The sequence below is a fragment of the Podarcis liolepis genome, assembly GCF_965112155.1.
Source record: "Podarcis liolepis genome assembly, chromosome: 3".
NCBI lineage: Eukaryota > Metazoa > Chordata > Lepidosauria > Squamata > Lacertidae > Podarcis > Podarcis liolepis.
Genome location: NC_139557.1, coordinates 71401942 through 71429466, shown reverse-complemented (window position 1 = coordinate 71429466; position 27525 = coordinate 71401942). Strand labels below are relative to the sequence as shown.

Below are 27525 nucleotides of genomic sequence, written 5' to 3'. Positions count from 1 at the left end.
GTAAATAAATAAAAATAAATTCAGGGCTAGGCTTTCTCCCTGCCTGCCACATGTTGAAATCATTGCCAGAATGGACCCTACCTGAACTGTGCATTTAGTCATTGGGGTTGAATTCGTGGAGAAGCTTTGAGCTGTTGATGTTGGTTGTTTGGGGGAGGGGGTTGTAATCTAGAGACATTCTGTGATGTGCTTCCATCCGCTACTTAACAGGAAAAAAAGACAAAATTTTCAGAGCAAAAATTCATTTACATATACTGGGAAAGGTCTTCTACCCTTTCTCAACATCTAACCAAACATATCTGTGTTCTTTTGTAAGATCTTGAATTCAAGGTTATGTTTGAACGTTTTGAGTAGAAAGAGAGGCCTATGGCACCAAGAGAATGTTTAACTTGCTTTGGCTATCTGGTTTGCTTAATGCTTGTCTAAATCTGAGCTGAGTCAATAAAACTTTGTCCATTGAGAGGCAGACCTTTCAGCGCACAACCTGCCTGTCCCAAAATGAAGTCTTGCAAACGTATTTTTGTGTTGCTTTTATTTCTCTTCTCAGGTAAGGTTGCTTTTATATTGCTTTTTTAATGATGCAGAGAATGTGGACAAGGTTTTCAGAAATAGTTTGTAATCTTCAAACCAACTTAAACTGGATTTATCCTCTAGACTTGAAATACACTGAGCCCATGTAAGTGTTTGAAATGTAGCGTCCTGATATGTTTAATGCTGATACCTAAATAATTTTTCAAATATATTCTATAAAGACAATGGCTTTTCTAAATGCTTTGCAATCTCAAGAACTATGGTACTAAAAGGATTGGCTCAGGGATTCTGTGGGCATATTTAATGTAAACTAGGATGCTTTTATGCTGAAATTTTCCAAACACCAGGTGTTTGGATTTGCAAACTATGACCCATATAGGACTGCTTAATTATGTAGGTACAAAGATACAGATTAGTCTGTTCTATGAAACATATATTGTGCCATGCTGTATTTTGACTCGGTCCTTTTATTGTATGAATATCCTCCATTCCCCTCTTATAAATATATTCTCTTCTTTATATGAATATCCTCCATTCTGCCTTTAGCTCAGGGAAGATTAGTTATGCTTCTCCAGACTGTCGCACCCAGGCAACTTTCAGAGCAAGATATGCTTAGGTTAAGCCACGGAACTGTTTCATATCTCATCAGACCATTCTCTTGCTTGTGTAATGTTAGTGTAATAGGCAAAAACTACACATGATGATAAGCTGCACACATTTCGTGTTGTTTCAAGGATGCCTTCGACTGTCCCTCAAAGGGCAGTCAGCAGCTTCATAGGAAGGAAACCTGAACTATTTCTTTTGGGTATGAGACCTGGAGCCTCAAGGGTAGTCAATTTGGTGCACTCTAAAAATGCTGTTGGACTACAATTCCTGTCATCCTTGACCATTGGATTTGCTAGCTGGGGCTAATGGGAACTGGAGTCCAACATCTTCTGGCTACCCCAGCTCTAACTGAAGTAACTCAGCAGCCATCTTAACTACAAGGTGTTTCTTCTTCCCACAATCCACATGGAGGCAGAATGTGCAAAACTAACTTTCTGGACTATATAAGTAGAGTACAATCATAACCATGAAGTCCGTGGTTCATTAAAAACTGAGAAGGGGATCCGAGATCATGGTCCCAAGGCACATGATACAACAACTTCAGAAGATCTGGGTTTGCTCATCATTTGTATATCCCCTGAGCTCTATTCATGGAAGAAAGGATATAAATATTAATCATAAAATAATACCTTTCCAGGTGTGGCACTTTAGTTTGGTCCACTAGTTTGTAATTGGAGGTCATCTCATTCACAATGCATGGTATGTTCATATGTATTTTGCTGCAAGACAATGCATGGATAAGGGACATGCCTGCTGTGTGCATTTGTCTTGCAACACCTGTGCAGTGGTCACTGTTTTCTTCACATGCATCTCTTCCTTGGCTTGGTGAAAGGTAGGAAGGAGGGCTCTGCAGAGCAACCAGAAACTAGGGAGACAGTGGGGAGAAAGCAAAAGAGAATGCTTCCTGTTTTGATGGTTGTAAGAAATGCTTTGGGTTAAACCACAGAGCCTAGGACTTGCTGATCAGAAGGTCGGCGGTTCGAATCCCCGCGACGGGGTGAGCTCCCGTTGTTCGGTCCTTGCTCCTGCCCACATAGCAGTTCAAAAGCACGTCAAAGTGCAAGTAGATAAATAGGTACCGCTCCGGCGGGAAGGTAAACGGTGTTTCCGTGCGCTGCTCTGGTTCGCCAGAAGTGGCTTAGTCATGCTGGCCACATGACCCGGAAGCTGTACGCCAGCTCCCTCGGCCAGCAAAGCGAGATGAGCACCGCAACCCCAGAGTCGGTCACGACTGGACCTAATGGTCAGGGGTCCCTTTACCTTTACCTATGTGATGTTTTAGAAAAATATTTCTAATTATTTAATTATTCTAATTATTTCTAATATCGTTCTAATAACATTTAAAAGGTCAGTGTAGATCCAGCCAAAGAGCTGCAACCACACAGCACTCTTTAAGATTTGGTCACAGTGGCCTTGATGCAAAGGCCATCTCAGCCAATAGACAAATTTCATTGGACTTTGGAAGTGGTTCTATAAATCTGTTCACAAAAATTAGTACCATGTCTCCTTCAATTCTTGGTCTTGACTCAACAAATATTGCATATCTATAAGAGCTGCTGGATAGAACTCAGTCTAATGATCACAGTCCAAGGCTACAATCTTCACTGGTCTACTCAGAAGTAAGCACCATTGAATTCAATAAGGCTTACTCCCGGGTGAATAGGATTAGGGTTGCCAGTATGATTCAGAGCAACCCTTCTTACCCTTTTATTGGACATCTATAATCTCTCACAAGCAAGTGTGCCCCTCAGCTACTGACGGTTCCTCCTTTTGTTTCAAAGCTCAAAAACACAAAGTATACCATTATACAGAGGATACTGTTTCTGCATTCAGTAGCCAAACACCACTCACTGACAGCTTTCTCACTGCTGAGCTGAACAGGGCAAGAAAGCATTTTCAGTAGTTTTAGCTATTAAACTGCAGTTGTCTGGATGTTAGAAGATTACTTCTCCAAAATAAATAAATAATTTTACAAAGATTAATAAAGTATTAGACTATATGATAAGATTTTACTGGTGGGTTGGGTCTGCACTCAGTACTTGCATTGAACAAATTGGACTCTTTTTCCCCTGGCCATTTTCCCTCATCACTGGATTTCGGAGCATCTATTTAAAGCCCAGATTACATAGTTATTATGGTCAATGTGTAGGCATTCCCTCCTCTGATTCTCTCCCATTTTGGTTTTTGCTGCAGAAAAATCAAATGACACACTCATAGTGGTAAAATAAGCTAAAGAAAGCAATAGATGATTTTACTGCCTTTTACATGAGGCTGATAGCCTGCCTCCCTTTCCCTCATCCTAATGCAGATCCCTTTAGCAAGGCAAAATGGGTGACCTGAAGTCATTATGCAGCAAGTTTCTCCACCCAAAATGTCAGCCAATGAACTGGAGTGGGAATGAGGGCACTCACAGTGCTTTGATATGACATCATGAGACACTGACATGACATCATGAGAAGCTCACACGATAAAGAGGCAATTTTCATAATGGCAAAATCCAAAGAAGAAGCATCTTGAATAACATCTCAGAGAGGGTGACCATGTGTCCTACTTTACAGAAGACAGTGCTTTATTTAAATAGTTGTCAGAGGATAGCCCTTTGTTCAAAGGAGTCCTCTATTTGAATGGCTGCCCAGTCCTAGTCTGGTTTAAAGCAACTGGACAGTGGACTGAGTGGTCATCTAAGTTGTGATGGCACATGACAACCCCAAACTGTGCCTCAACACATCAAAATTGCCCAGATAAGTCACCTTTTCCCAATAATTTTGTTACTGTTTTTATTAGCTGCTGCATTTTCACCTTTTAATCTTGCCTCTTTGCTCATTTTCTTTTAGTTCGAGGAGATCAGCTTGATGAAGACTATGTAAGAACAGATGGCGCATGGATACTTGGTCAACAAAGCCAGGTCTATAGGACCCTCAATATAGAAGGATGTGCACAGAAATGTGAAGCTGAAACAACATTTACTTGCAGGTAACCCTGACACTGTTACATCCTGTCAAGGATGCCCAAACGTCCTAATGATCAGTTATGACCTCAAATGTTTTGTATCCATTAAGACTAGGGTAGCCATGTGTTCTACCTAAAGAGGACGTTTATCTCTTTGAAGGGTGCCCAAATCTGGCTTAAATGTGAAGAGCCATCAGAAGAGAGAGCAGGGGTCTTGAAGTTGGCCCTCAATGGTCAGCACAAGGGTAACCAATGTGGTGTCCTCCTGATGTTGTTGGACTATCACTCCCATCAGCCCCAGCCAGGGGGGCAAATGTCCAGGGATGATGGGAATTGTTCCACCTTGGTTTCCACACATTGTTTTTTGGGTCCAGGTTCAGATGACACAACGTGGTTTGTTTCCTAGGAGCACAGCGGTGGAGGAGTGAAGTGCCTGTTCATATAAAGCCATATTTTATTTTAACTACAGTTTAATGGGACACATGAATCAGGTTGAACACATTTCATAATAACAGCCTTGATGTAACTTCTGCCTTGATGTAATTTTTTACGAATGACTTTCAATGAGTGAATTCAGTGCAATCGAAGATGGATAAAATTATACTCAGATTGCATTTGCACCCCATTCACATCTTGCCATTTCAACAGGTCTTTTATATTTGCCGTCAAAGATCAGCAATGCATTACACTGGGCGACAACACCAAAACAACAGTTGTGTTTAGAAGGGCAGATGCAATTCTCTTTGAAAAAAGAAGTAAGTGTATACAGCTTTTGGCTATCATGTCTTCTCTAGCACCTTATGCAATGTCATGTGTTCACAATATCTTACACAATTGACAGCCGAGGCCATTTGAAATCTATTTGATGGGTGTTTTTGTCAAAGAAACAGTGCCCTGAAGAGAAAAGAATTCCAAGGTCATTCATGGGCTACTGCCATCTTTTGTCACACACGACCTTAGCCTCAGTTTAAGGAGGGGGAAACTGGTTATTTGAGGAAATGAAAATATAGCTGCTAATATTGTTTAAGGTGTGGGTAATCTTTGGCCCTTCAGATATTGCCAAATTATAACTCCCATTATTCTGGCCATTGCCCATCCTTGGTAGGGTTGTTGGGAGTTGTGGCTCAGCAACATGTGGAGGGCCAGTGGTTTTGTGTGCCTGGTTTACAGGCTATTCCTTATTACTTGGGATAATTTCCTGAAGAACTGAGTGGCCTAAAATAATTGAAAATGGCTTGAGTTAAGCCAGAGAGGGACCGCTGGAAACTCCAGAAAATAAGGCAGCCCTGGAGCATCTTCAACTAGATCACTCCCCTCCAGGAAGGCTGCTCTTACGTTCTTAGTCTGGTATCCAATGGCTTCATACTCAAGGTGTGATGTTTGCTTTTAAAAATGCTCTCAGGACCAAAGTATACATGACACTTCAGATCTGTGAATTGGATTTCCTCACCATCATTTTCCTAGCTTAAAATCACAAAACATTAATGTTCTTATAGGATGCCTTCCTTGTAGCCTTCCCCATCCTGGTGCCTTCCAGATGTTTTGGACTGTAACTCCCATCATCACTGATCACTGACTGGGGCAGATAGGAGTTACACTCCGACAACATCTGGACTGCAGCAGGTTGGAGAAATCCATCTATATGCCATGCAGCTTAGTGGGAGTTAATTGGGAAAACTAGATCACTCCCCTCCAGGAAGGCTGCTCTTACGTTCTTAGTCTGGTATCCAATGGCTTCATACTCAAGGTGTGATGTTTGCTTTTAAAAATGCTCTCAGGACCAAAGTATACATGACACTTCAGATCTGTGAATTGGATTTCCTCACCATCATTTTCCTAGCTTAAAATCACAAAACATTAATGTTCTTATAGGATGCCTTCCTTGTAGCCTTCCCCATCCTGGTGCCTTCCAGATGTTTTGGACTGTAACTCCCATCATCACTGATCACTGACTGGGGCAGATAGGAGTTACACTCCGACAACATCTGGACTGCAGCAGGTTGGAGAAATCCATCTATATGCCATGCAGCTTAGTGGGAGTTAATTGGGAAAACTAGATCACTCCCCTCCAGGAAGGTTGCTCTTACGTTCTTAGTCCAAAATTCGCTAAACAAGTATGCTCATGTTCCCATCAGCAGTTGAGAAATAGGTCATGTCAGCCAAGATCTTGACATTTCACGGACACTTCAAGACTGCTCCCAAAGGCTGTGCTGGGATTTCTTCAAGGGTGGAGAGGAAACAGCCAGCGAGGGAACAGATGTCTCCGTAGGAGGATATTTGGCAATGACTTCCTCATTTCTTTCTCTGCAGTAGTGCTGGGCTAATACACAGGAGATCTTCAAACACAGCCTTTGATGTGGTGTTGGCAATAGATATCCCAAGAAAATGAAATCCCCATTGCCTGTATGCAATTGTTTGCCTATCTTTATGTGTACATGCTAGATTATACCGGTTGATTGTGAAGGTCTTCAAAGATCTTCATTTGTCTCTTTGGTTTTTCCAAATCTGTGATGCAAAGACATTGCCACTGTCTGTATTGCATTTCTCTCACATGAAACACAATTCCTTTTTCTGACCCTCCTCCACAAATACTAAAAGTAGACAGAGTTTGCTATAATTGCTTCCCATGCACAGAGGTTTGTGCCAGCTGTCGCAATGATGTGACTTCATTGATGTACTTAATTGAAAACAACAAAAACAACTTTTTAGAGTGGTGTGTTTCTTATAAACTGGGTATTTTATTTACTCCCTTTCCCAGTATGGTTAGCATTTAATTAGCTATAGTTAGCGCAATCAACAGATTGTTTCACATGCACTTTTTAAATGCAGGATTAACTTCTGTTGAAGCAAATTGAGAAACTCTTCACTTGCACCTTTTAATATGAGACTAACTTCAGTTGAATCCATTTCGGAAAACTGTCTGCTGCACTAATTAGCATCTGGCAGACTGTTGGCAGCACTGAATAAATTATAGTTGTTTGGCAATTCCATCCCACCCTATTAACATGCTGCAGAGTCTTGCTGCAGTGACTGCAGGAAAGCTCTCTCACATCCCTGTGTGAATGGGCTTTTCCCAGGTCATGCAATGACTTCCAAAAGGGACTCTTAGCCATTAATTTATTTCCCTATGAACAGAGCTCTCCCCACCTGGACACACCCATATATCCCAATGCTACACAGCCACCAACAGCGGCTTGCTAGTTTCTTTTGATGTTTCCACACTTTGGGGGCACTTCCAGACCGACCATTTATTTGCAAAATATTTAGTTCTTATCCCACACTTTTCTCATGGAATCATCCTGTCATTTTCTAGCCACAAGCAGTCAAGTAAGAAAACAGATGAAACTTTGCAACAGAAAGTGGGGAATGGCAACCACTAGCTGACAATGGACCCCTCCAAAATTTTGTGTGTGTGTGTGCATTCAGGATTATTTGTGCTCATGATGGCATTGGGGCTGTTATTCATGAGATAGATTCCAGTACTTCTTGCACCTACAAGTGTTTCAGGGCAGGCATACTGCTGTATTTCCAGCTGGCACTTGCCTCAATTCTTCTTGCTGAAATCCTGTACTTTTTAAAAAAATACCACAAATGTTTTGGGGGAAGGAGAAGTTGTCCTGCTTTTGTTACAGCACAAGAATTCCCCCTGCAGATGGCGATAATGTGGTAACACTGAAGAAGCACCACAGAACAAAGAAGAAAGCCAAATGATGTGTGGATGGTCCAGCATTAATCCACCACTGACACACTATTATTGTGTTAATGACATGTTGCGGAATATACCTGCAAGAAAAACACCACCCTGAAGGGGCCCAGTATCATATAAGCTCCACACAAACCTATCAGGATGAACATTGCAGTCTGGAAACTTTTTGGGTAGATAGACTTAGGCATTAAACATAGAGCTGCTATAATAGCATCATGATATTATACATTGCCCCATCCAGCAAGCAGTATCCAATGATGAAGAGTGGAGGGTGGGAGGAGGTGCCATGACTTGGGGTAAGCATTGCTACTTACTGCGGGAGAAAGAAACTCAGCACAGTGCACTCATGCTTCTTCTGGTTCACACACAAAATGTTGTCTCTCTTGCTTGATCTGTCTAGCCCATCTACCTGCAATTACATAGGGAACTTGAAGTGCAAACCAGGATGCCACCATTGTATGTAACTTATTTCAGCTGCCACAATCGTAGGATTGCTTCTAGCTCGGCCCACATTTCCATTCTTTGCATCAGCAGCACTGATTTGTGTGCAGAAAGGAATGTTTTGTGTGAACCAGCCTTTCCTGGATAGTGGCTTAAGCGTGCAGTTAGAAGGAAGGTCTGTGCAGTACCACCTGGATTGCACTGCATTTTGTACAGTATTGTTTATTTCAGTAAATGGAAAGTCGGAACGTTAAATTGGGGTGCATAAATAAATTGTGTGTGTGTGTGTGTGTTCAATAATTCTGAGTGGTGGTGCTGTGTAGTAGCCGTAGCAACAGTAATGATAAATAATAATAGTAAGCATTGTCTTTCAGTGTATCTACTTGAATGCAAAAGAGGAACTGGACAAGACTACAGAGGAACTGAATCTAAAACTCAGAATGGAGTTGCATGCCAGAGATGGGCAGCCACCACTCCTCATGTACCCAGGTATGATCTGTTCCCATCTGAGAATGAGCGGCTTTCCACTTCGTGCAATGTATAGATGTTCAGCTAGATTTTGCTCTCTGAAATATGTAGGGCACAATTCGGTAAAAGTTAGTTGTGCCTAACAAACTCCAATTATCTGCTTAATTACTTGTGAGTAGGCTCCACTGACGTCTGCACGACCAACTTCTCTGTAAAGATGCACAACACTGGGTTGTGAGTCCCCTTGATTAAAGCCCAATCTTTTGTGTGATCTTTTAGGATTAAGTCCCACTGAGTTAAGTAGCACTTATTCCTAAGAAAATGTGCATAGGACTGAAGCTTAAGGTGGACCACCTTCTCATAGAAACCTGCAGTGCTGCACAAAGTGACTCTTATGCTAATAATATTCTTTTTAAAGCTATTCATACAAAACAGTAAAAAAGAATTGCACTTTGAACATTAACAAAACAAAATATTCAAGGTTGTCCAACTAAGTACTTCTCTGAGTAGATCCATGGAAAGTAATAGACTTAAGTTAGTAATGTCCATTCATTTCAATGGGTTGTAATAATCATCATCATCATCATCATCATCATCATATTCATACCCTGGGTTGCCCCAGCCACTCTGGGTAGCTTCCAACACATATAAAAACATAATGAAATGTCAAACATTATAAACTTCCCGATACAGGGCTGCCTTCAGATGTCTTCTAAAAGTTGTGCAGTTCTTTATCTCCTTGACGTCTGATGGGAGGGTGTTGTAGTGCTAAGGAGATCATTTCAGCGTAAGCATCTCTGTTTGTCTCTCTCCTCTTCATGGACAAGCTGTTCTGGGGGGGATCTCTTGAACTTCCAGAACAGATTTGGGGGTGGAGGGAGTGTTCCGTTGCATTAGTGGGAATCTTTACGCTGGTTTCTGCTAGCATAATGGGTTCATTCAAAATGAAACAATGGTCTCTGAGTATGACTAACGTAGAACACAACCCTCAGTAATTACACATAGTCTTTAAAGACATTTCTTTTGCTGCTTCTCTCTCTCATGTAACAAACATGCCTTTTAAGGATTTGTGACTTTTAACCCGCTCCAATTCAAGCCATGAGCCAGATGATTGGCCAAGAAGATAGAATTTATGTACTTCCTGACTGCCATGGCAGTAATAGGTGGCAAAAGGATTCACCAGAGCCTGCAATGTTCTGCAGTGACAATAAGTTATAGCTCTTACGGGGAAGCAATCCATGCTGAATTACTAACCTGACATTTAGATAGGATAGGCAAGTGGCTATTCATTTCTCAGTGCTTCATTACTGTTTGCTTTGCATCCCTTGTGAAAATATTTGCCATATGAATAAAGATACTTTAGTTGTGCAGGACACCGAAAGAGCAACAGTTTTGTATAAACTCATGGATGCAAATGCAGTTGATTCAGACCAGAGCTAGTTGTTACAGAGGATGGGTAGCTGTTGCTGAAAGGAGCTGCAACACCATGTCTCCCTTCTGCTCTTTCCTCCAGTAATAGCTGCTGCTATTTAAGCAGAGGATTGACAACCATATGTCAGGAGTGCTCTGATGGTGTTTCCTGCTTGGCAGGGGGTTGGACTCGATGGCCCTTGTGGTCTCTTCCAACTCTATGATTCTATGATTCTATGATTCTAAGACGTATGGCATTGTCATATCATTGTCACATCCCTGCCTCTGCATGTAGCAGGCAATGGTGTTGAATGGGGAGATAGCCTATAACAGGGATGTTTACTGGGGATCTACTCCCACTAAAAAAAAAAGCAGTTATCCCATTTTTTAGAGAGGAAGACCCAAGGTTGTTGAGCTTTTTCTCAAATGCCATGGCTCCCAAAGAAACTGGCTCCCAAACGATTCAAACTCGGAATTGAGTTTTCCTATTTTCAAACAGTGTTAGAAGCTGAACGTCTGGCACAGCTTCTGCTGCTTCCAATTGGCTGCAGGAAATTCCTGCAGCCAATTAGAAGCCACGCTTTGGTTTCTGAATATTTTGGAAGTCAAACGGACTTCCGGAACCGATTCCGTTCGACTTCCAAGGTACGACTGTATTCTTGATCTCTGTTTTCTTCTTTTTTTCTAGGTACTCGCCTACCACTAACCCTGATAGTGGATTAGAAAAAAATTACTGTAGAAATCCGGATAATGATGAGAAAGGTCCCTGGTGCTACACAACGGATCCTTCTACAAGATTTGATTATTGCAACATCCAAGAATGTGAAGGTGGGGTTGAGCGAACCAGAATTTTAATTTTACAAGGCAATTTTAAATGCAGCATATACTCAAGTATTGTTCTTTTTAATGATGAAGAGACCCAGTTTTCACATGTGCATGGCCACGTTATTCATAATATCAAAATACAAATATTGTAGCAGTACCTTTATAGAAGCATTATTCTTCTGATTAAGTCTCACTAGTGTAAGCTGCTGTTGGGTTGTTTGGTAATCATTCGTAAGTGAACAGAAGAGTTCCCCAAGACTTGATTTTAAGACACAGAAAATTGGATTACAGAAAAAAATCCATCTTGACAATAATTAGTCTACATTAATCCGATTTTGATGAAGCATCATTATGTTTTTATTCTATAACACCCACTCTGGGATCATTTGGCAAAGAAGGGTCAACTAGAAGACAATATCTCACACCCACACCCACACACCAGCAATTCCATTACCCCAACAAACATTGTACACGTGTTCTTAAAAACATTTTTGTAATAGTACATAAGACAGTATAATTAAAAACTTCAGAAAGGCAATATGAACAAATTACTTACTACCTTAGATTTTGAAGGGCAGAGTAGCTTAGCTCCGACACCTTCGAGGAACCAGTCCTGATATAACCTGAGCTCTAAACTTCCTAGCAGCTTTACCAGCCTTATAATATAAAATCAGAACTTGATCACTATGTCCTATTATTGTGCACAGTAAGTGGGGAGCAGAAGACCTAACATTCCCCCATTCCTACCGCCTGTAAGACAAGAAGACAAAGCTGCATGACTCAAAGAGAAACATTTATCCTTACAGAGCAATGCATGTACTGCAGCGGGGAAAACTACCAAGGCAGGGTCTCCCAAACTGAATCTGGGCTTGAATGCCAGGACTGGGCTTCTCAGGAACCTCATGCTCATGGATATATTCCTTCAAAGTAAGTCACAAGTCAAAAAAACCCTCACCAATTCAACTAATGGCAATTACCAATGGTGTGTGGAACAGAATGGGGGAGAAAAGGATAACATGTTGAGTTATATGAAGGCTTCAGGCAGAAACCATTTATTTTGATGATTAATGTATTGCTCAATCCCACAGTTTCTAAACAGTGCACAGTAGGGATACAGGATGGAGTCCATCACCGATAACATTAAAAAAACTTGGGGGTAGAAGGCATCAGGCAATCCTAAAGGTATCCTAGACTCAGGTTGATAAAGGCTTTGTAAATTAATACACAAGCCTTGGACTTGGCCTTTAAGAGTTATGTGCTGCTGCTAACCTGCCCCCACCCACAGTCTCAGTGCAGCATTTTGCTCCAACTGGAGCTTCTGGATTAACCCCACATAGGGTGCAATGCAATAACCAAGACTGTACTATAGTTTCCGTTCTTCTGCCCATTGAAATGAAAGGACTCTGTGTGAGATGTCTCTGGGTGTATCTAGGATATAGGAACTTCATGTGTGGAAACTACAGAGCTCAACGTGTAAAATACGTGCTTGATTCCGAAGTCTTTGGCACATTGCTTTGCAGCTCAGTGGCAGAGCACATGAACTGCATGTACAAAGCCATGGGTTCAAGGAAGCGGGGGATGGGAAGGATCCCTGCCTGACACCCTGACGAACCGTTGCAATTCATAGAATCATAGAGTTGGAAGAGGGACCCTGAGAATCATCTTGTCCAACCCCCTGCAATGCAGGAATATGCCGCTGTCCCATACAGGATTGAACCTGCAACCTTGGCATGAGTAGCACCATGCTCTAACCAGCTGAGCTGTTGGGGTCAAGAGAAGGCAATGCTGAGACAGAGGGACAGATAGTCTGACCTGGCAGAGGGCAGTTTCCTGCACCCCCCCCAAGGAAACATAATAACCAGTGCAGTGGTCAATAGGCAGAAGCCTCAACTTTCCCATGTAATGTTCAGTTTTCCAGAAAAGAATCTGAAGTCAAACTTCTGCCGTAATCCTGATGGTGAGCCTCGCCCTTGGTGTTTCACCACCAGCCCGACTAAACGCTGGGAATTTTGTAACATTCCTCGGTGCAGTAAGTATTTGGATGATCAGTTCCAGGTTTGATGTGATAATATAGCAATATGTTCATTTTCTTTTGGCAGCGATGGGAATCCAATACTCAAGTAGAAGAAATCTCAGTGCTTTGATCTCACAAAGTGTATGGTAGCTTTTTGGCAACACCAAACATTCCACAGAATGGAACGAATATTCCACTTAAGGAAGTAGTAAATTGGATTGCTGCCTCTTAGGTGTTCTGAAGATGCTGGCTTCATTTGCTTTCTCTTTTCTGATATAGCGACACCCCCACCAACCTCTGGCCCAGGGCGCCAGTGCCTTGCGGGAAGAGGAGAAGACTATCAGGGTAACGTAGCCGTGACAGTATCGGGGATACCATGCCAGGCCTGGGCCGTCCAAGAGCCTCACAAGCATGCCAGAACGCCAGAGAACTACCCTTGCAAGTATGTTAAACTATAGATCCAATATTGTTATCTCAGTCTTTGAGCCTAGAAATGCATTGCAGTAGGCTTGTCATCTCTCTGGTTTCCTAAAAATAAGTGCAAAGCTGTTCCAACATCAGTTGCCTTCATGCATTTTCTGTTTTAGGCATTTAGAAAAGAACTATTGTAGAAACCCGGATGGAGAGAACATGCCTTGGTGCTACACCTCTGATCCGCAAAAACGATGGGAATACTGCGATATTGCTAGCTGTGATGGTGCACCGGAAGCTACTGGTAAGAGATGCTGCATTTGTGCATTTGCAGTAGATATTTTGATATTAAAAAAACCCAAAGAGCTCATGTGACAAATCTGACTATGATATCTGGGTTTCATTTTAAGAAGAGGCGACAAGCAGATGCAGAGTAAGTTCAACCCTTTGGGTAGTTCATTATGTTGATTTTTATCTGTTGCATCTGTTGTTCCTGTCTGCATGAGGAATGGGCTGAGTCAGAACTGTATATTAACTGAATAAATTCCTTCTGTTCTTGGGATTGGCTTGCTTCCCAGGCAAAATTCCTATTGAATTCGTAGGAACATTTTTTTCTGAACACATGCGTTTAGGATATTTGCTTTGATCTATACTGTAAAGTAGGATGCAAATCAAATCCACAAGAAATAAATTAGGATTGGGCTGTGAATCTGAACGATATATTGCAATATTAATCTGCAATCTGCAACAAGAAGGCTATTGATCACTGACAAAAGGTCCAGATGCTCTTACGTCACCATTTCTTTTCACTTTGCCTTGCTTTCTTGTAGCCTTTCTTGTAGCTTCAGAGAGCCTACATCATTCTATCATCGGGATGCAGAACCAAAGGCCCTTTAGCATACCTTCCAGGTGTCCTGGAAAAAATGGGACATCCTGTGTTTTCCCACGAGATCTTGGTGGGCATTTTGTCTACCACAATCTTGTGTGCTCTCCTGAGGTCTCGCCCCAGGAAAAGCACTTGGGGTGTGTGCAAAAAAATATGCTTATTTCTGTGGCAATTTTGTTTTAATTTAGCTGCAGCTCCTTCTGTTGCTGGGCAAACCGAACTTGTTGATGACTGCTATCAAGGCACTGGCACAAGTTACCGGGGTACAATGGCCTTGACCATCTCTGGAAAGAAATGTCAAGCATGGAACGCTATGACTCCTCATGCTCACACTAAAACCCCAGAAGCCCTTCCAAATGCGTATGTTTGCCTCAACTTTCCTCAGACATTGTGACATTTTTGTGTGTCTAGCAAATCATGTAAAATGGCCCTACATATAGGTAATGTTAAGCAAGAGTCTTTGGGTGAGTGTCCCACCTTTTGATTTGAACTCTTCGAACTCCTCTTGGCATTACATACAAACCAGGGTTCTGGATTTGTTCCACTCCTTGCCAGTCATGTGAAATCAAGAACAAACCTTGCATTGACAATGTGGTTTGTTTGGAATGAAACAAACAAACGGCAATCCCTGGTTTGGATATTATGCTAGGCTGGGAATTGTAGCTTGCTGTTCCTGCTCGTTTTAGGGGATGAGAGAAATGGGAACCTTTAACCTTTAAACATGGTTTACTGTACCATGCAAAAACAGCCAGTGTAGGCAATGCTCAGCTAGATAGACTAATGGTCTGTCGTGATATAAGACAGCTTTTTGAATAAGGATATCAACTGTCCTAATCTGTTAAAGAGGCTGTTAGATAGTTGATATCCTTATTTTTGAAAAATTCACACATGTTGGATATATTTTGTTAAAAGTGGTACAATTTCTCTGTTGGGGCAAGGTCTATGGTTACAAGTGATGTCATTAGTTTAGGAAAAGAAAGACCTTTGGATCAGACCAAAGGCCCATCTTGTGCAATATTCTGTTCCTAGAAATGGCCAACTAGATGGCTTCTGGAAGGTTATAAGAAGAGTATAAAGCATCAGTCACCTCGGTTGTATAATTATTTTATTTGTTTAAAAACCACATCCTGCCTAAGGCATCTTGCAACAAATTAAAAGAAATCAATCAAATAATCAATTACAAAACCAGCTTAACATATATAGAAGAAACCCATAAACGTTGCAATGCAGCAACAATTCAGACCCCCCAAACAGGTTTAAGCAGTTATAGAAGCCTTTAAAAAACAGGTTAAAGGTATTTACTATAAGCCAGGGGTGGGAAGTCTGTGCCCCTTCAATTGCTGATGGCCTACAACTCCCAACTTACAGCTGTCCATGGAGGCGCAGGTTAATTCTGTGTCCAGGGCAGCTGTTTACCAGTTCCACCTGCCCGCAGGCTGTCTTGCCAAAATTGTGCATGCTCTAGGTATCTCCCGCTTGGACTACTGCAATGCGCTCTATGTGGGGCTACCTTTGAAGGTGACCTGGAAACTGTAATTAATCCAGAATTCGGCAGCTAGACTGGTGACTGGGAGTGGCCGCTAAGACCATATAACACCAGTCCTGAAAGATCTTCATTGGCTCCCAGTACGTTTCCGAGCACAATTCAAAGTGTTGGTGCTGACCTTTAAAGCCCGAAACGGCCTTGGTCCTGTATACCTGAAGGAGCGTCTTCACCTCCGTCATCCAGCCACTGAGATCATGGATCCACTGAGATCCAGCACCGAGGGCCTTCTGGCGGTTCCCTCGCTGCGAGAAGTGAAGTAACAGGGAACCAGGCAGAGGGCCTTCTCGGTAGTGGCACCCGCCCTGTGGAACGCCCTCCCAGCAGATGTCAAGGCAATAAACAACTATTTTACTCTTAAAAGACTTCCCTGTTTAAGGAAGCTTTTAATGTCTGATGCTGTATTGTTTTTGATATTTGGTTGGAAGCCACCCAGAGTGGCTGGGGAGACCCAGTCAGATGGTTGGGGTATAAATAAATAAATAAATAAATAAATAAATAAATAAATAAATAAATAAATAAATAAATAAATAAATAAATAAATAATATCATCCCTGATCATTGACCATGCTAGTCCAATAGTATTTGGAGGGTCACAGCTTCCTCCAAAACTACTGTATTGGTTGGTATAGCTCAGAAATGCACATTTATAATGAGCAACCAGGCACATTACCCTGGGAGCAAGGCATCAATGAATCAAATGATAGAATCCTAAGCTTCCTAACCTATTATATTCAAACTGTTTTAAATGTTATTCTCATCCTGGATATTATATAGAGTTTTGTATCTACATTTATAGGGACCTGAGGAAAAACTACTGCAGAAACCCAGACAATGATAAGGCTCCCTGGTGTTATACTACTGATCCCAGTACAAGATGGGAGTTCTGTAATCTACAGAAGTGTCCTGATCCTGCACAACAACAACAACAGCCACAGCCCACATTGTCACCAAACCTTGGTATGACTGCTTCCCCCAGTGCAGACAACCAGCCCAGAGTCACCTTTATATAGAAGTGATATGGAATTCAGTGCAGTAAAGATTAAATAATTTATTTTGTGGCTACTTTAAGTTACTAAGGATTGCGATACACTGGTACCTTGGTTTTTTAGCATCTCAGAAGCCAAATGTTTTGGTTTTTGAATGCCAAAACCCCAGAAGTAATCGCTTCCATTTTCAAACGCACCTTGGAAGTCGAACGGCTTCCACTGCATTTTAAATTTTTTCTCCATTGACTTTGCAGTCCACCCTTTGCGCCTCAGTTGTCGAAAGTTTTGGAAGTCGAACAGTCTTCCAGAACGGATTATGTTTGACAACCGAGGTACCACTGTAGAGAAAGGTGCCTCTAGGGTTGATCTTTTTTTCCAGTTTACTAGGTTAACATTCTCTCTGCTACATTTTAGACCACATTTGTTGCCCATAAAATTCTATAGGTCTGGGGGGCGGGGGGCAGAATATAGGATAGATTACATTTCCCTATGCTGTTTTGGACTTCATTCTAAAAAATTAGTTCAATATTACAAGCAAATTGGCATTGAAGCATTTGTGTACATGTTATCAGAAGACCATCATATAGGCTTTCATTATCTACACAGATGATCTCCAGGTCTTTAAGGAAATTGTAGTGATCAGTAGTTATAAATTACTAATCTCTGTTTCCTGAGGCCTTAAGCAAAATAAACCAAATATATGGTAGTCACATGTGATCAGAGAGGTCTGAGGTACTGGTTTCAAACCAAGGTTTGACCCAAATAGTCACAGAAATTGAAGGATGTATATTTGATTGATAAATTGAAATAGCAGCATAGCATGAACCTTGATACCAAAGATACAGAAAATACAGATACCCACAAAATAACAAAAACTAACTTAGCCAAGACTAGAATACTATACCAACACTCTTGGTCTCCCAAGGTTGCTGAAGGTGTCAGTCGGGAGTGTACAAACTTAAAGGATAGACAAAAAGGGCCTGAGGGGAAGCAAATGTAACTGTGAGGTAGATGATTCATATATTCTTGTCTAGTAACAAGTGCCTCTCTCCTCAGTCAGTCAAAAGGCTTCATAGCTATAATTATCCAAAACCCTATGTCTGGTGATGCTCCCAATGACAGCATTGCTGAAAAATGTTATTCCAATTAGCAAACTGGCCATGTAAGTCCTTGAGACACTGGCATGGGATAACGCAGGTGCAGTAAATCTTGGGTCTGCTAGCAATTAACTGAGAGAGAGAGAACTGCTTTCTCACGATCCCAGATCTAACTGAGAAGGCTTTCTTGCCAAACCAAAGTTTTGCACTTTATCTGGAATCAAAGTCTAAACACAGGACAGAAACAAAGTCCCCACAACACAGAAAGAGCTACAATTCCCAGGTTTCCTGGGCAAAGGGGGAATGACTGTTAAAGCAATTTAAACCTGGAGTGGAAATAGGACCTGTGTAAGAAAAGCCCCCAACCACCCATTTTTATCTCTCTTTAAAGACTGTAGGACCAGTTATGGTAAAGATTATCGTGGAAAGATTGCAGTGACAACAACTGGCAAGACTTGCCAAGAGTGGCGTTTGCAGACACCTCATAAGCACGATTTTTTCACACCACAGACTCACCCCCGTTCAGGTCTGGAAAAAAATGTAAGTGGCATTATGTAGCAGGTAGGGTGTGTTGTGAAATGTAAAGAAACAGAAAATACCAGACGTGGCTTAAGCAAGATTGACCTTATGAAAAATGTCCCCAAGCCTCCTGATTTTTTTCTTCCCTTTCATATGCTCTTTTCATATGCCCACTAATTATTCCGCCTTTATTATCTCATTCTTTTGCTAAATGTCTATCATGTTTAGCTACATTTTAAAAATGTTGTAGTGGTTTGAGTGTTGGGCTGGGACCTGGGAAACCAGGGTTCAAATCCCAGCACAGCCATGCAACTCACTGGGTCAGTTATTGTCTCTCAGCCTCACAAAGTTGATGTGAAGATAAATGGGGTGGGAGAGAATTATGCACAGCACTTTGAGCTACTTGGAGGAAAGGTGGGATACAAATGTACCAAATAAATAATGTTATTTTATCGCATAAACTAAGTTTGAAACAAGATACTGAAATTGGTTCCTAGAGAGCCAGTTTTATGTCTGCACCAAAACCAAGCAGCTTCTGTACTGTAAACATAGTTACGTTCTTACAGCTTCTATGGAACTGAATTTTTCATTTTGGTTGCATTTTGAAAATAGTAAAGGACATAAGCCCTAGCCGCTGGCTGAATGAGGTTGTCACACCCATGGGCATACAAAGATTGCAGATTGAGTAGTTCTGTTTTTGTTGCCCCCCCCCCCAATAGTATTGCAGAAATCCGGATGGTGATATTAATGGCCCTTGGTGCTATACCACAGACCCAAGCAAAACATGGGACTACTGTGATGTCCCCCAGTGCCGTAAGTATGCTTGTAATGACTTGTCAGCTTTGTGATATTTCATTTTAAGTGTTTAAACATTTCTATTTCAATGTTTTAGGCTGGAACTGGGCCTGCTGCAGGAAATGGCAGGCTCGTTTTGATTTTGCTCACCTCTCCCCATAATGTGTAGCTCTGGTAGCACATAACATGATCTCATCTTGGTATGGTGCCATTTATTCTGACTCTGTTATTGACAGCTGCCACGGTTGGGGAACATCTGATATGATAATTTCATGTCCTACATGTCTATCACTAGACATTAGTGGAAAAGAATGAGGAATCTGACATGGGGTTGTTGTTTTTTAGTGCAATCCTAAATACATTTTGCTGGGAGGAAGTCCCATCGAATTCAGTGGGGCTTGGTGGACACACATAGGCTTTCACTGTACACCTATTGCTGTTGACCATCTCTTCTTAGTCAACAGTTTTTCATCTACTAAAAAACCAATTTCTCTAAGCAAGGTCAGGTGCACTGAAAAAGAGAAGACTGGATATCTGCATAAGATAGCAGTCCCTTGCTGTTGTTGAAATGAATTACCTTCAGTCTGTTCAAGCTGTTCCACAGCTAGTCACTAGGCAATTTAGGCTTCATTGGATTTTCCTTAACCCTAGCAATGAGCTGAAGGTTTAGGGTTGGTGTAGGAACTAGAACAGGATTGTGTTCAACAGGGAATTTCTGGGAGATTAATGGTTTTCAGAGTTGCATACAAACGTGTCTCATTATGGTGCCCAGGTGTGAGACAGGGCGTGTGAACCTTTCATGACTGTGTAATGGAAGGCATTTCTCATGAAAACTACACCTGGTGAAATTTCCTCTTCTGTGCAACTGTCCACTTTTGCATCTGACCACTCGGTTTCTCAAATTATGAAGACCTGTTGAGGTGTTTATAATCCTAACATTCTACTATATTTCACATTTCCTCTGTGTCTCTTTCATTTATTCTCCAGCTGCTGAGGAATATGAATGTGGAAAAGCCAAATATAAACCAATCCTTTGCTTTGGACGGATTGTTGGTGGATGTGTTTCAAATCCCCATTCTTGGCCCTGGCAGATTAGTCTTCGAGTAAGGTATTAAAACCCACAATCCGTTCTGCTACACCAATGGTGGGAAACATTTGGCCCTCCAGATGTTGCTGAACTACAACTCCCATAATTCATGACAATTGGCCATGCTGGCTTGCATGATGGGAGCTGGGATCTGGAAACAAATGTTCCCCACCCCTGGGCTACATAATGTCCCTCTGTGTTAGTGAGGAAGTGGGAAAGATGCATGCATTGGTGCAAGGAAAAAATTGGTATAAAGAGGATAATTCCTGGATGCCAAGATCAAAGCTCGGAGCAAGTACTCTTTGGTCAGAGAACCCCAGAGGAGATTTAAAACCACAAAATATGCAGCATTGTAAAATAGGAACTATAAGCTGTTGGACCTTTAAAATATCCCCTTGTAAATTCCAAAAGGTCCCTCTTCCCCCAGCATAGGAAAAGACCACACATTTGGTAAGTTAAAAATTGGTTTTCCATACAGCATTCATAAAAGGTTGCACAGACATTTAAACTTAGTTTGGTTCCAAAGTGGTGAAAGTTCCTAAATTATTAGTATTGGAACTCAGGAATGGCTGAAGAGAGCCATGCAGTTTGAACTGGAGCAACCAGCTCAGAACCTCTTCACACACTGAGCTTCTTAGGCAGACTGAGAACAAAAGCTTGATTATCTGGTTCTTCCCAAGGTGAGAGGAAGTGGGCAGCACAGCTTACTCTATGGTATTAACCCCTTCATGCATTAATTAGACTTAACCAACCTCATATAACCAACATGCTTATCTGACAGTACAGTGGTACCTCTAGATGCGAACGGGAGCCGTTCTGGAGCCCCGTTCGCATCTAGAAGCAAACGTAACCCGTGTCTGTGCGTCTACACATGCGCGGGTCACGTTTTGGCGCTTCTGCGCATGCGCGTGACGTCATTTTGAGCGTCTGCGCATGCGCAAGCGGCGAAACCCGGAAGTAACGCGCTCCATTACTTCCGGGTTGCTGCGGAGCGCAACTTGAACACGCTCATCCCGAAGCACATTCAACCTGAGGTATGACTGTATATACACGTGCTTGGGAAAAGTAAGTTTGAAGTGAAGGTTTCAATGGAAAAGCTTCAGACTTTTCCTAAAATTCCTTCAACATTTCAACATGCTTAAAGGAAACCACATGGACAAAAGTTATTGAAACCATTGAAACCAACAAACTTTTGTAACTCAAACTCATTGATTTCAATAGTTCTGCTCCAAAGATGGTTATCAATAAGATCACTGTGGGAGAGAGAGTACATGTTCACACATCAGACAAAATTATGTGTTATGTTGAAGCAAAGCTGGAGAACCTCTGACCCTCCAGATGTTGTTGGATTCCATTCACCTCTGCCAGGATCACCAATGGTTGGAATGATGAAAGCTGTAATCCAGCAACATCTGGAAGGCCACAGATTTCTCACTCTTGAGTTAAAGGCAGTACTGTTTGCCAGCCTTTGGGGGAAATTGGGATACACCCATCCACCCCTGTTATTTATATTGCTCCCTTTAAAGGTTTCCCCCGTCTGAAGACTTTCTAATAAAATAGAAGTAATCAAACAAAAATAACACAATGTATGCAGTAAAATAATGACAGTAATAGGATCTGAAACAGCAAGTGGTAGAACAGATAAAAACAAATCATCAGAGGGAAAACTCATAGTTAAAATGCCTGGGAGCAGCAGGAATGCAACTAATCTGCCTTTACTTTCTTTTCAGGTCCTTTGATTTGCATTTCTGTGGAGGCACATTGATAGCTCCGCAGTGGGTTCTGACAGCCACCCACTGCTTAGAGAAGTAAGCCAATTCAAAGTGTTGGTGCTACTTTCTCCGAGCAGACCAGCAGCACAATGGGTCTGCCATGTTGCAATGGACTCTCTTTGGACACATTTACTGTTCCATGTTTATTTTTTGTTAGAGACATTTATGCACCCCCAAAGCATGCGGATAATATTGACTCGGTACAAGGCAGCTTCTTACATTCCCCTTTTATAAATGGTTAGTAATCATTACCTGGTGGCCAATTGTGTTGTAGAAGAAGAGAATCAATCCCTGGTTCCTAGTTGCTAGGATTGTTATATCCTGCTGTTCCCCGTTTCTCACTAGCGAGAAGTTTTGCTTCTAGCATCTTAATCTACCTGTAGCTGGGCAGGACCAACTTACTACTTTTGCACCTGCCCATAAGCTCCCAAATTGTACCTGCCATCTTGGCTGTAATTTCACTCCCTGTGGTTTGAGATGGTGACAAATGCATAGCTGTATGGTGGGTTGGATTGACGCTGCAGGCATAGTATGTGCTTCAGTCGCCCAGTCTCTAACTTTCAAAGAATCCTGCCCTCTTCAGTGAGCAGACCTGCGCCTTGGTTATCTGGAGATGCCCTTACACAATGAATCTGCCTCTTGCAGGTCGTCAAGACCTTCATATTACAAAGTGACACTTGGGGCACACACGGAGAGGGCTACTGAGCCATCTGTACAAGAGCGAGATGTTGAAAAAATATTCAAAGGACCAAATAGGGCAGACATTGCCTTGCTGAAACTAAGCAGGTATCCCTTTGTGTTATAATTTTAATAGTCATTTTATTGACCAGTTCTTATGTTGTGATGTGATAGCTATTGAAATGGTTGTGTGAAGTGCCTCCCACAGTGGTTGGGGAGGGTCAAATCACAGTACGGAGCAGGGAGAAATTTAGCTCACACTTTCATGCAAACCTTTTCAATGCATACTCCCCAAAACAAATATATGAACCAAAGCACAGCTCTCCTATAGAATTTGCACTTGCATGTTCAGGCTCCACACCCTCACTGCTCCTCAACTGGATAGGACACGGGTCTGCAACCTTTAAGACAAAAAGAGCCACTTGGACCCGTTTCCAAAGAAAAAACAACAACTGGGAGCCGCAAAACCATTGCGACATTTAAAACAAATATATCTCTGGAGCCACGATCTGACAGCGGGCGGGAAGGTGATGTCGGGACGGTGCGTGACTAACGCATGCACCACCCCCATGCGACGTCACAGCCAGTACAGCGCCCGCCACAGTGAGGAGTGTCGGGGCGCACAATGCGCCTCCTCCCCTCGCTAGTATCCGCCCCGGAGCCACAGCAAAGATGTAAAAGAGCCGCATGCGGCTCCGGAGCCGCAGGTTGCAGACCCCTGGGATAGGAGGAACTGACACAACACAGCTTAACTGGGTGATTGACCACAGATGTAAGAGGTTTGGCATAGGCATTGGGCATATGAAAAGATTTTGTTTTTTTAAAAAATGTATTTATTGAAAGAAATATACACTAAAAAAATTGTGCACATTTTCATGAGCACTTCTTATTTTTTAAAATCGCAAACTGATGCAAAAATGTGAACTTAAGAGTGGAAAAATGAGAAACTGAGACAAACCAAGTTTACAGATTTGCCCATATCGAGATCACCAGACCATGCCTCTCGCTTTTTTTTTAAAAAAGTATTATGTTAACTTGATTGAAATCACTAACAGCAGTGAATGCTTGTTTTAATCAAACTGCTTCGCACATGGAATGATATCCACCTAGTTCTGTGTTTTAAGCAACCACCTGTTGAAGCAATAATGATCTGTCTGCAGTATATCCTTGTGTTATGTACACATTTAGGACTAATGGCCCTAATTGCAGATTTTCTTTTAGCAGCGACATGCTGCAATGAATGTGAATTGACACCTGTTCTAGCATATCTGGGGCTTCAGCTGCATGAAGAAATAATGTGTGTTCAAAGTGTTCTAATATAACAAGGGTAAAATCAGTCTTGATATTTAAACAACAGCTATCACGGTGTGATGTTTGCTTTGCAACTTGCCCCATTCAAATAAATGCCTTCAAGTTAAATGCTGGACTCATGCCACGTTCCTATGCTTTAGGTGGATAGACCGCATAAAAAGCAATAGATGTGCCTTTCCAAAATTGAAAGGGAGGTTCCAAACAATATTGGTTGTTCTAAAAACATCGCATCTGTCTTTACCATCAGAGCTTAAACCTTTTTGCTCTGGAGCAGTACTTCCTCTCAAGTAAACATGTGTAGGACCAGGATACAAGTAAGGCTTACAGGGAAAGCATTTGAATTGAATATTTCTTTGTTAGTTCCAACTTCCATCACTTTTGCTTGCCTGAGACTGGGAAAAGTCGAGCATTGATAAGGACAGACACATTTGGGAACATTAGACTTCTAGAAATGCATTCCTTTAAAAAAAAGAAGTTGCCTGAAGGTTCACAACCCAGCTGGTAGCAATCAGGGTAAGTGGAATGATGAAAAAGAGCAATGTCAAACCTCTTGGAAATGTTTGTTTCAGCCCTGCCGTGATCAACGATAAGGTCATTCCGGCATGTTTGCCTCCAGCCAATTCAATGGTAGCAGGTGGAGCAGAATGTTATGTTACTGGATGGGGTGATACAAAAGGTGAGTAAATTTTGAGCAGCTAAGTATCCAAAGTAGCTAAGGTTGTGTTGTCTTCCCTCCATATTCCATTATATTATTCTAATCCCCATCCTTTTGATTTTTGACTTTCTTACGCATGGATAGGGTTGCCATATTTTGAAAAGTGAAAAGTTGTTGAGCTTTTTTGCAAAATAAAAATAAAAAACAATTTTTGAGCTACTTTTTATGAAATTCACCATTTGTCCAGATTTTCCTGGACATTTCAGTGATTTCTGCCCAGGCACTTTTTACACGGACCAAATACTGGCTATGTCCAGTGTTGAAAGCCTGCCAGTTGGCAATTCTCCTAGCTCTACTGAGACATAAAAAGAGAAAATTAAAGGCTGCCACCCATCATTACAGCCTGTCACCAACCCTGTCAGTGTTTATATCACAATTTAATGTCTGTTTATTTTCTTCCTTTCTCCCTTACTCGCAAAGGAACTGGTGGAGAAAGCATTCTTAAAGAAACTGGCTTCCCTGTAATTGAAAATAAAGTGTGCAATCGACCTGAATTTTTGAACAACAGGGTCAGAACCACTGAACTCTGTGCTGGGAATATTGATGGTGGCACTGACAGTTGCCAGGTAAGAGAGTCTAGTGATGGGAATACTTGGCAATAATAATAATATAATAATAACATTTTTTTATTTATTTCCCACCCATCTGGCTGGGTTTCCCCAGCCACTCTGGGTGGCTCCCAAAAGAATATTAAAAATGCGATAAAACATCGAACATTTAAAACTTCCCTAAACAGGGCTACCTTCAGATGTCTTCTAAAAGTCAGATAGTTGTTTATTTCCTTGACATCTGATGGGTGGGCGCCACCACCGAGAAGGCCCCCTGCCTGGTTCCCTGTAACTTCTCCTCTCGCAGTGAGGGAACCGCCAGAAGGCCCTTGGAGCTGGATCTCAGTGTCCGGGCTGAATGATGGGGGTGGAGATGCTCCTTCAGGTATACAATACACCAGAAACAATGGACATTCGGGTATTGCTTTGTGTAAGCCTTGGCTGCTCAACATTCCAAACCCTCATTATGGCCCCATCCACATAATGCATTTAAAGTTGTATTATGCCACTTTAAATAGTCATGGGTTCCCCCAATGAATCCTGGGAACTGTAGTTTATGTCTTGTTTTATCTTGTTTATGTTGTGTACTGCCCTGAGATCTACAAACAAAGGTTGGTATACTACTACTACTACTACTACTAATAATAATAATAATAATAATAATAATGGTGCCAAGAGTTGCTAGGAGACCCTGGTTCCCCTTACAGATCTGCAATTCCCAGTGATCCCTGGGAAGAGAGGATTGATGGTTACAATCTTGGAATTGTAGCTCTAGGGCTCTCCTGACATTAGCTGTTATGGGGAACAACCCTGCCCCCCCCTTATTTAGTGATACTGTGCTGTTAGGTCTTTGAACTGCAATAAAGAATTGACCTAGTGACCTAGTGATATTGTAGTTTTGTATGCTAACCTTCCTTCCTAGGGCACTACATTCACTGGCTATGCTGTGGGTCTGTAATGGTTGTCATATTTGGAGATTAGCCCCGTTTGCAGGTTTTGTCTTCCCCATAGCAATAGTCACAACTTTGGTGGATAAGGCATTGGGGTGGAATCCTTTAGTCTAACATCTGGCAGGAGGTGAAATGGTGGTTCACCCCCCCACCTCAGAAAAGGTGTGTTCACAGGGTATCTCGTGAGAGGGGTCTGGTTGGAAGTCTCTGTCCCAAAGCCAAGGCTGATGGGCCACAGAGCTTCCTTCAGTGGCTTGGGGGGGGCGCATCCATGTAGACCTTCATCTTGCAATGGACCCATTAATCCCATGAGCAACTCTGTCATGCCTCAGCCCCCCACCAGGAGGCTGAGAGGGATATTCAACCCAATTCCTAAGCCAAATCCTACCTCCATCTGGAATCAATAAAGTTATGGCCAATTTTAAAATCCCAGAACGTTGCCTTGTCCAGTTTGTTCCCCTTTCTTAGGTTAGGCCTTGCTCCCTGAGGAGGGGTTGCTGTGAGTGGGTCTGCATATATGAATGACCTTGTGTGGGCACAGTCTGAGGCAAAACATATCTAGTGAGATCTGTTCATTACATGTTTATGTTTATTTCTGCTCTGTTTGTTCATTTCCCTTTTTCATTTGTAGGGTGATAGTGGAGGGCCTCTGGTCTGTGCAGAACAAGGAAGATATATCCTTCATGGAGTCACCTCCTGGGGTCTTGGCTGTGCGCAGCCCATGAAGCCTGGTGTTTATGTTCGAGTTTCCCAGTTTATTTCATGGATTGAAAAAACAATGCGTGAAAACTGAATTATTTCACTCTTATTGAAAGAAGCACATACATATACAGATGTATCACACACACACAGGATTCAGGGTGCAATGTTGTAAAATAAATTACATGATTGTAAAAATGACCGATTGGCTGGCTGACTTTCATTACAACACAGTTTATATGCTGCAAAAATTCATTTGCAATGTGCTTAAGCTTGAACAATAAGCCTAACTGGATGTGATTTGAGTGATCCATGAATAGAATTGCCAACATTTTTAAAGGGCTAACGTCATCCATAGGGGAAAACATTCTAGTATCATACAAGGTGCCTGCATTGATTCATTTGTGGGGCAAATAGTTTTGAGGGCTTTAAAAATGCAGGTTCTCCCATGTCACCATAACTACAGCCCCATTTGCTACCATTTGATTGAAAGCTATGACAAATAAAAATGAAATGAATTGTTCTTAAATTTGTTTTGCTCATGTTTTCTGCACTGGAAACAAATCTAACGGTTC

At 41.9% G+C, this 27525-nt stretch overlaps 1 protein-coding gene across 1 annotated transcript; it reads left to right on the top strand.

Annotated features, from left to right (window-relative positions):
- The first annotated feature begins 303 nt into the window (after positions 1-303).
- Positions 304-27479, top strand: PLG (plasminogen). The gene is made up of 19 exons (XM_083496437.1): positions 304-547; positions 3972-4110; positions 4735-4841; positions 8608-8722; positions 10800-10939; positions 11743-11863; positions 12847-12965; positions 13230-13392; positions 13538-13665; positions 14436-14607; positions 16590-16750; positions 18268-18416; positions 19115-19208; positions 20178-20298; positions 22008-22085; positions 22695-22835; positions 24608-24714; positions 25174-25319; positions 26883-27479. Exons 1-19 carry the CDS (start codon positions 499-501, stop codon positions 27042-27044), a joined length of 2412 nt encoding a protein of 803 aa, XP_083352563.1. The 5' UTR covers positions 304-498; the 3' UTR covers positions 27045-27479.
- Positions 27480-27525: the final 46 nt, after the last annotated feature.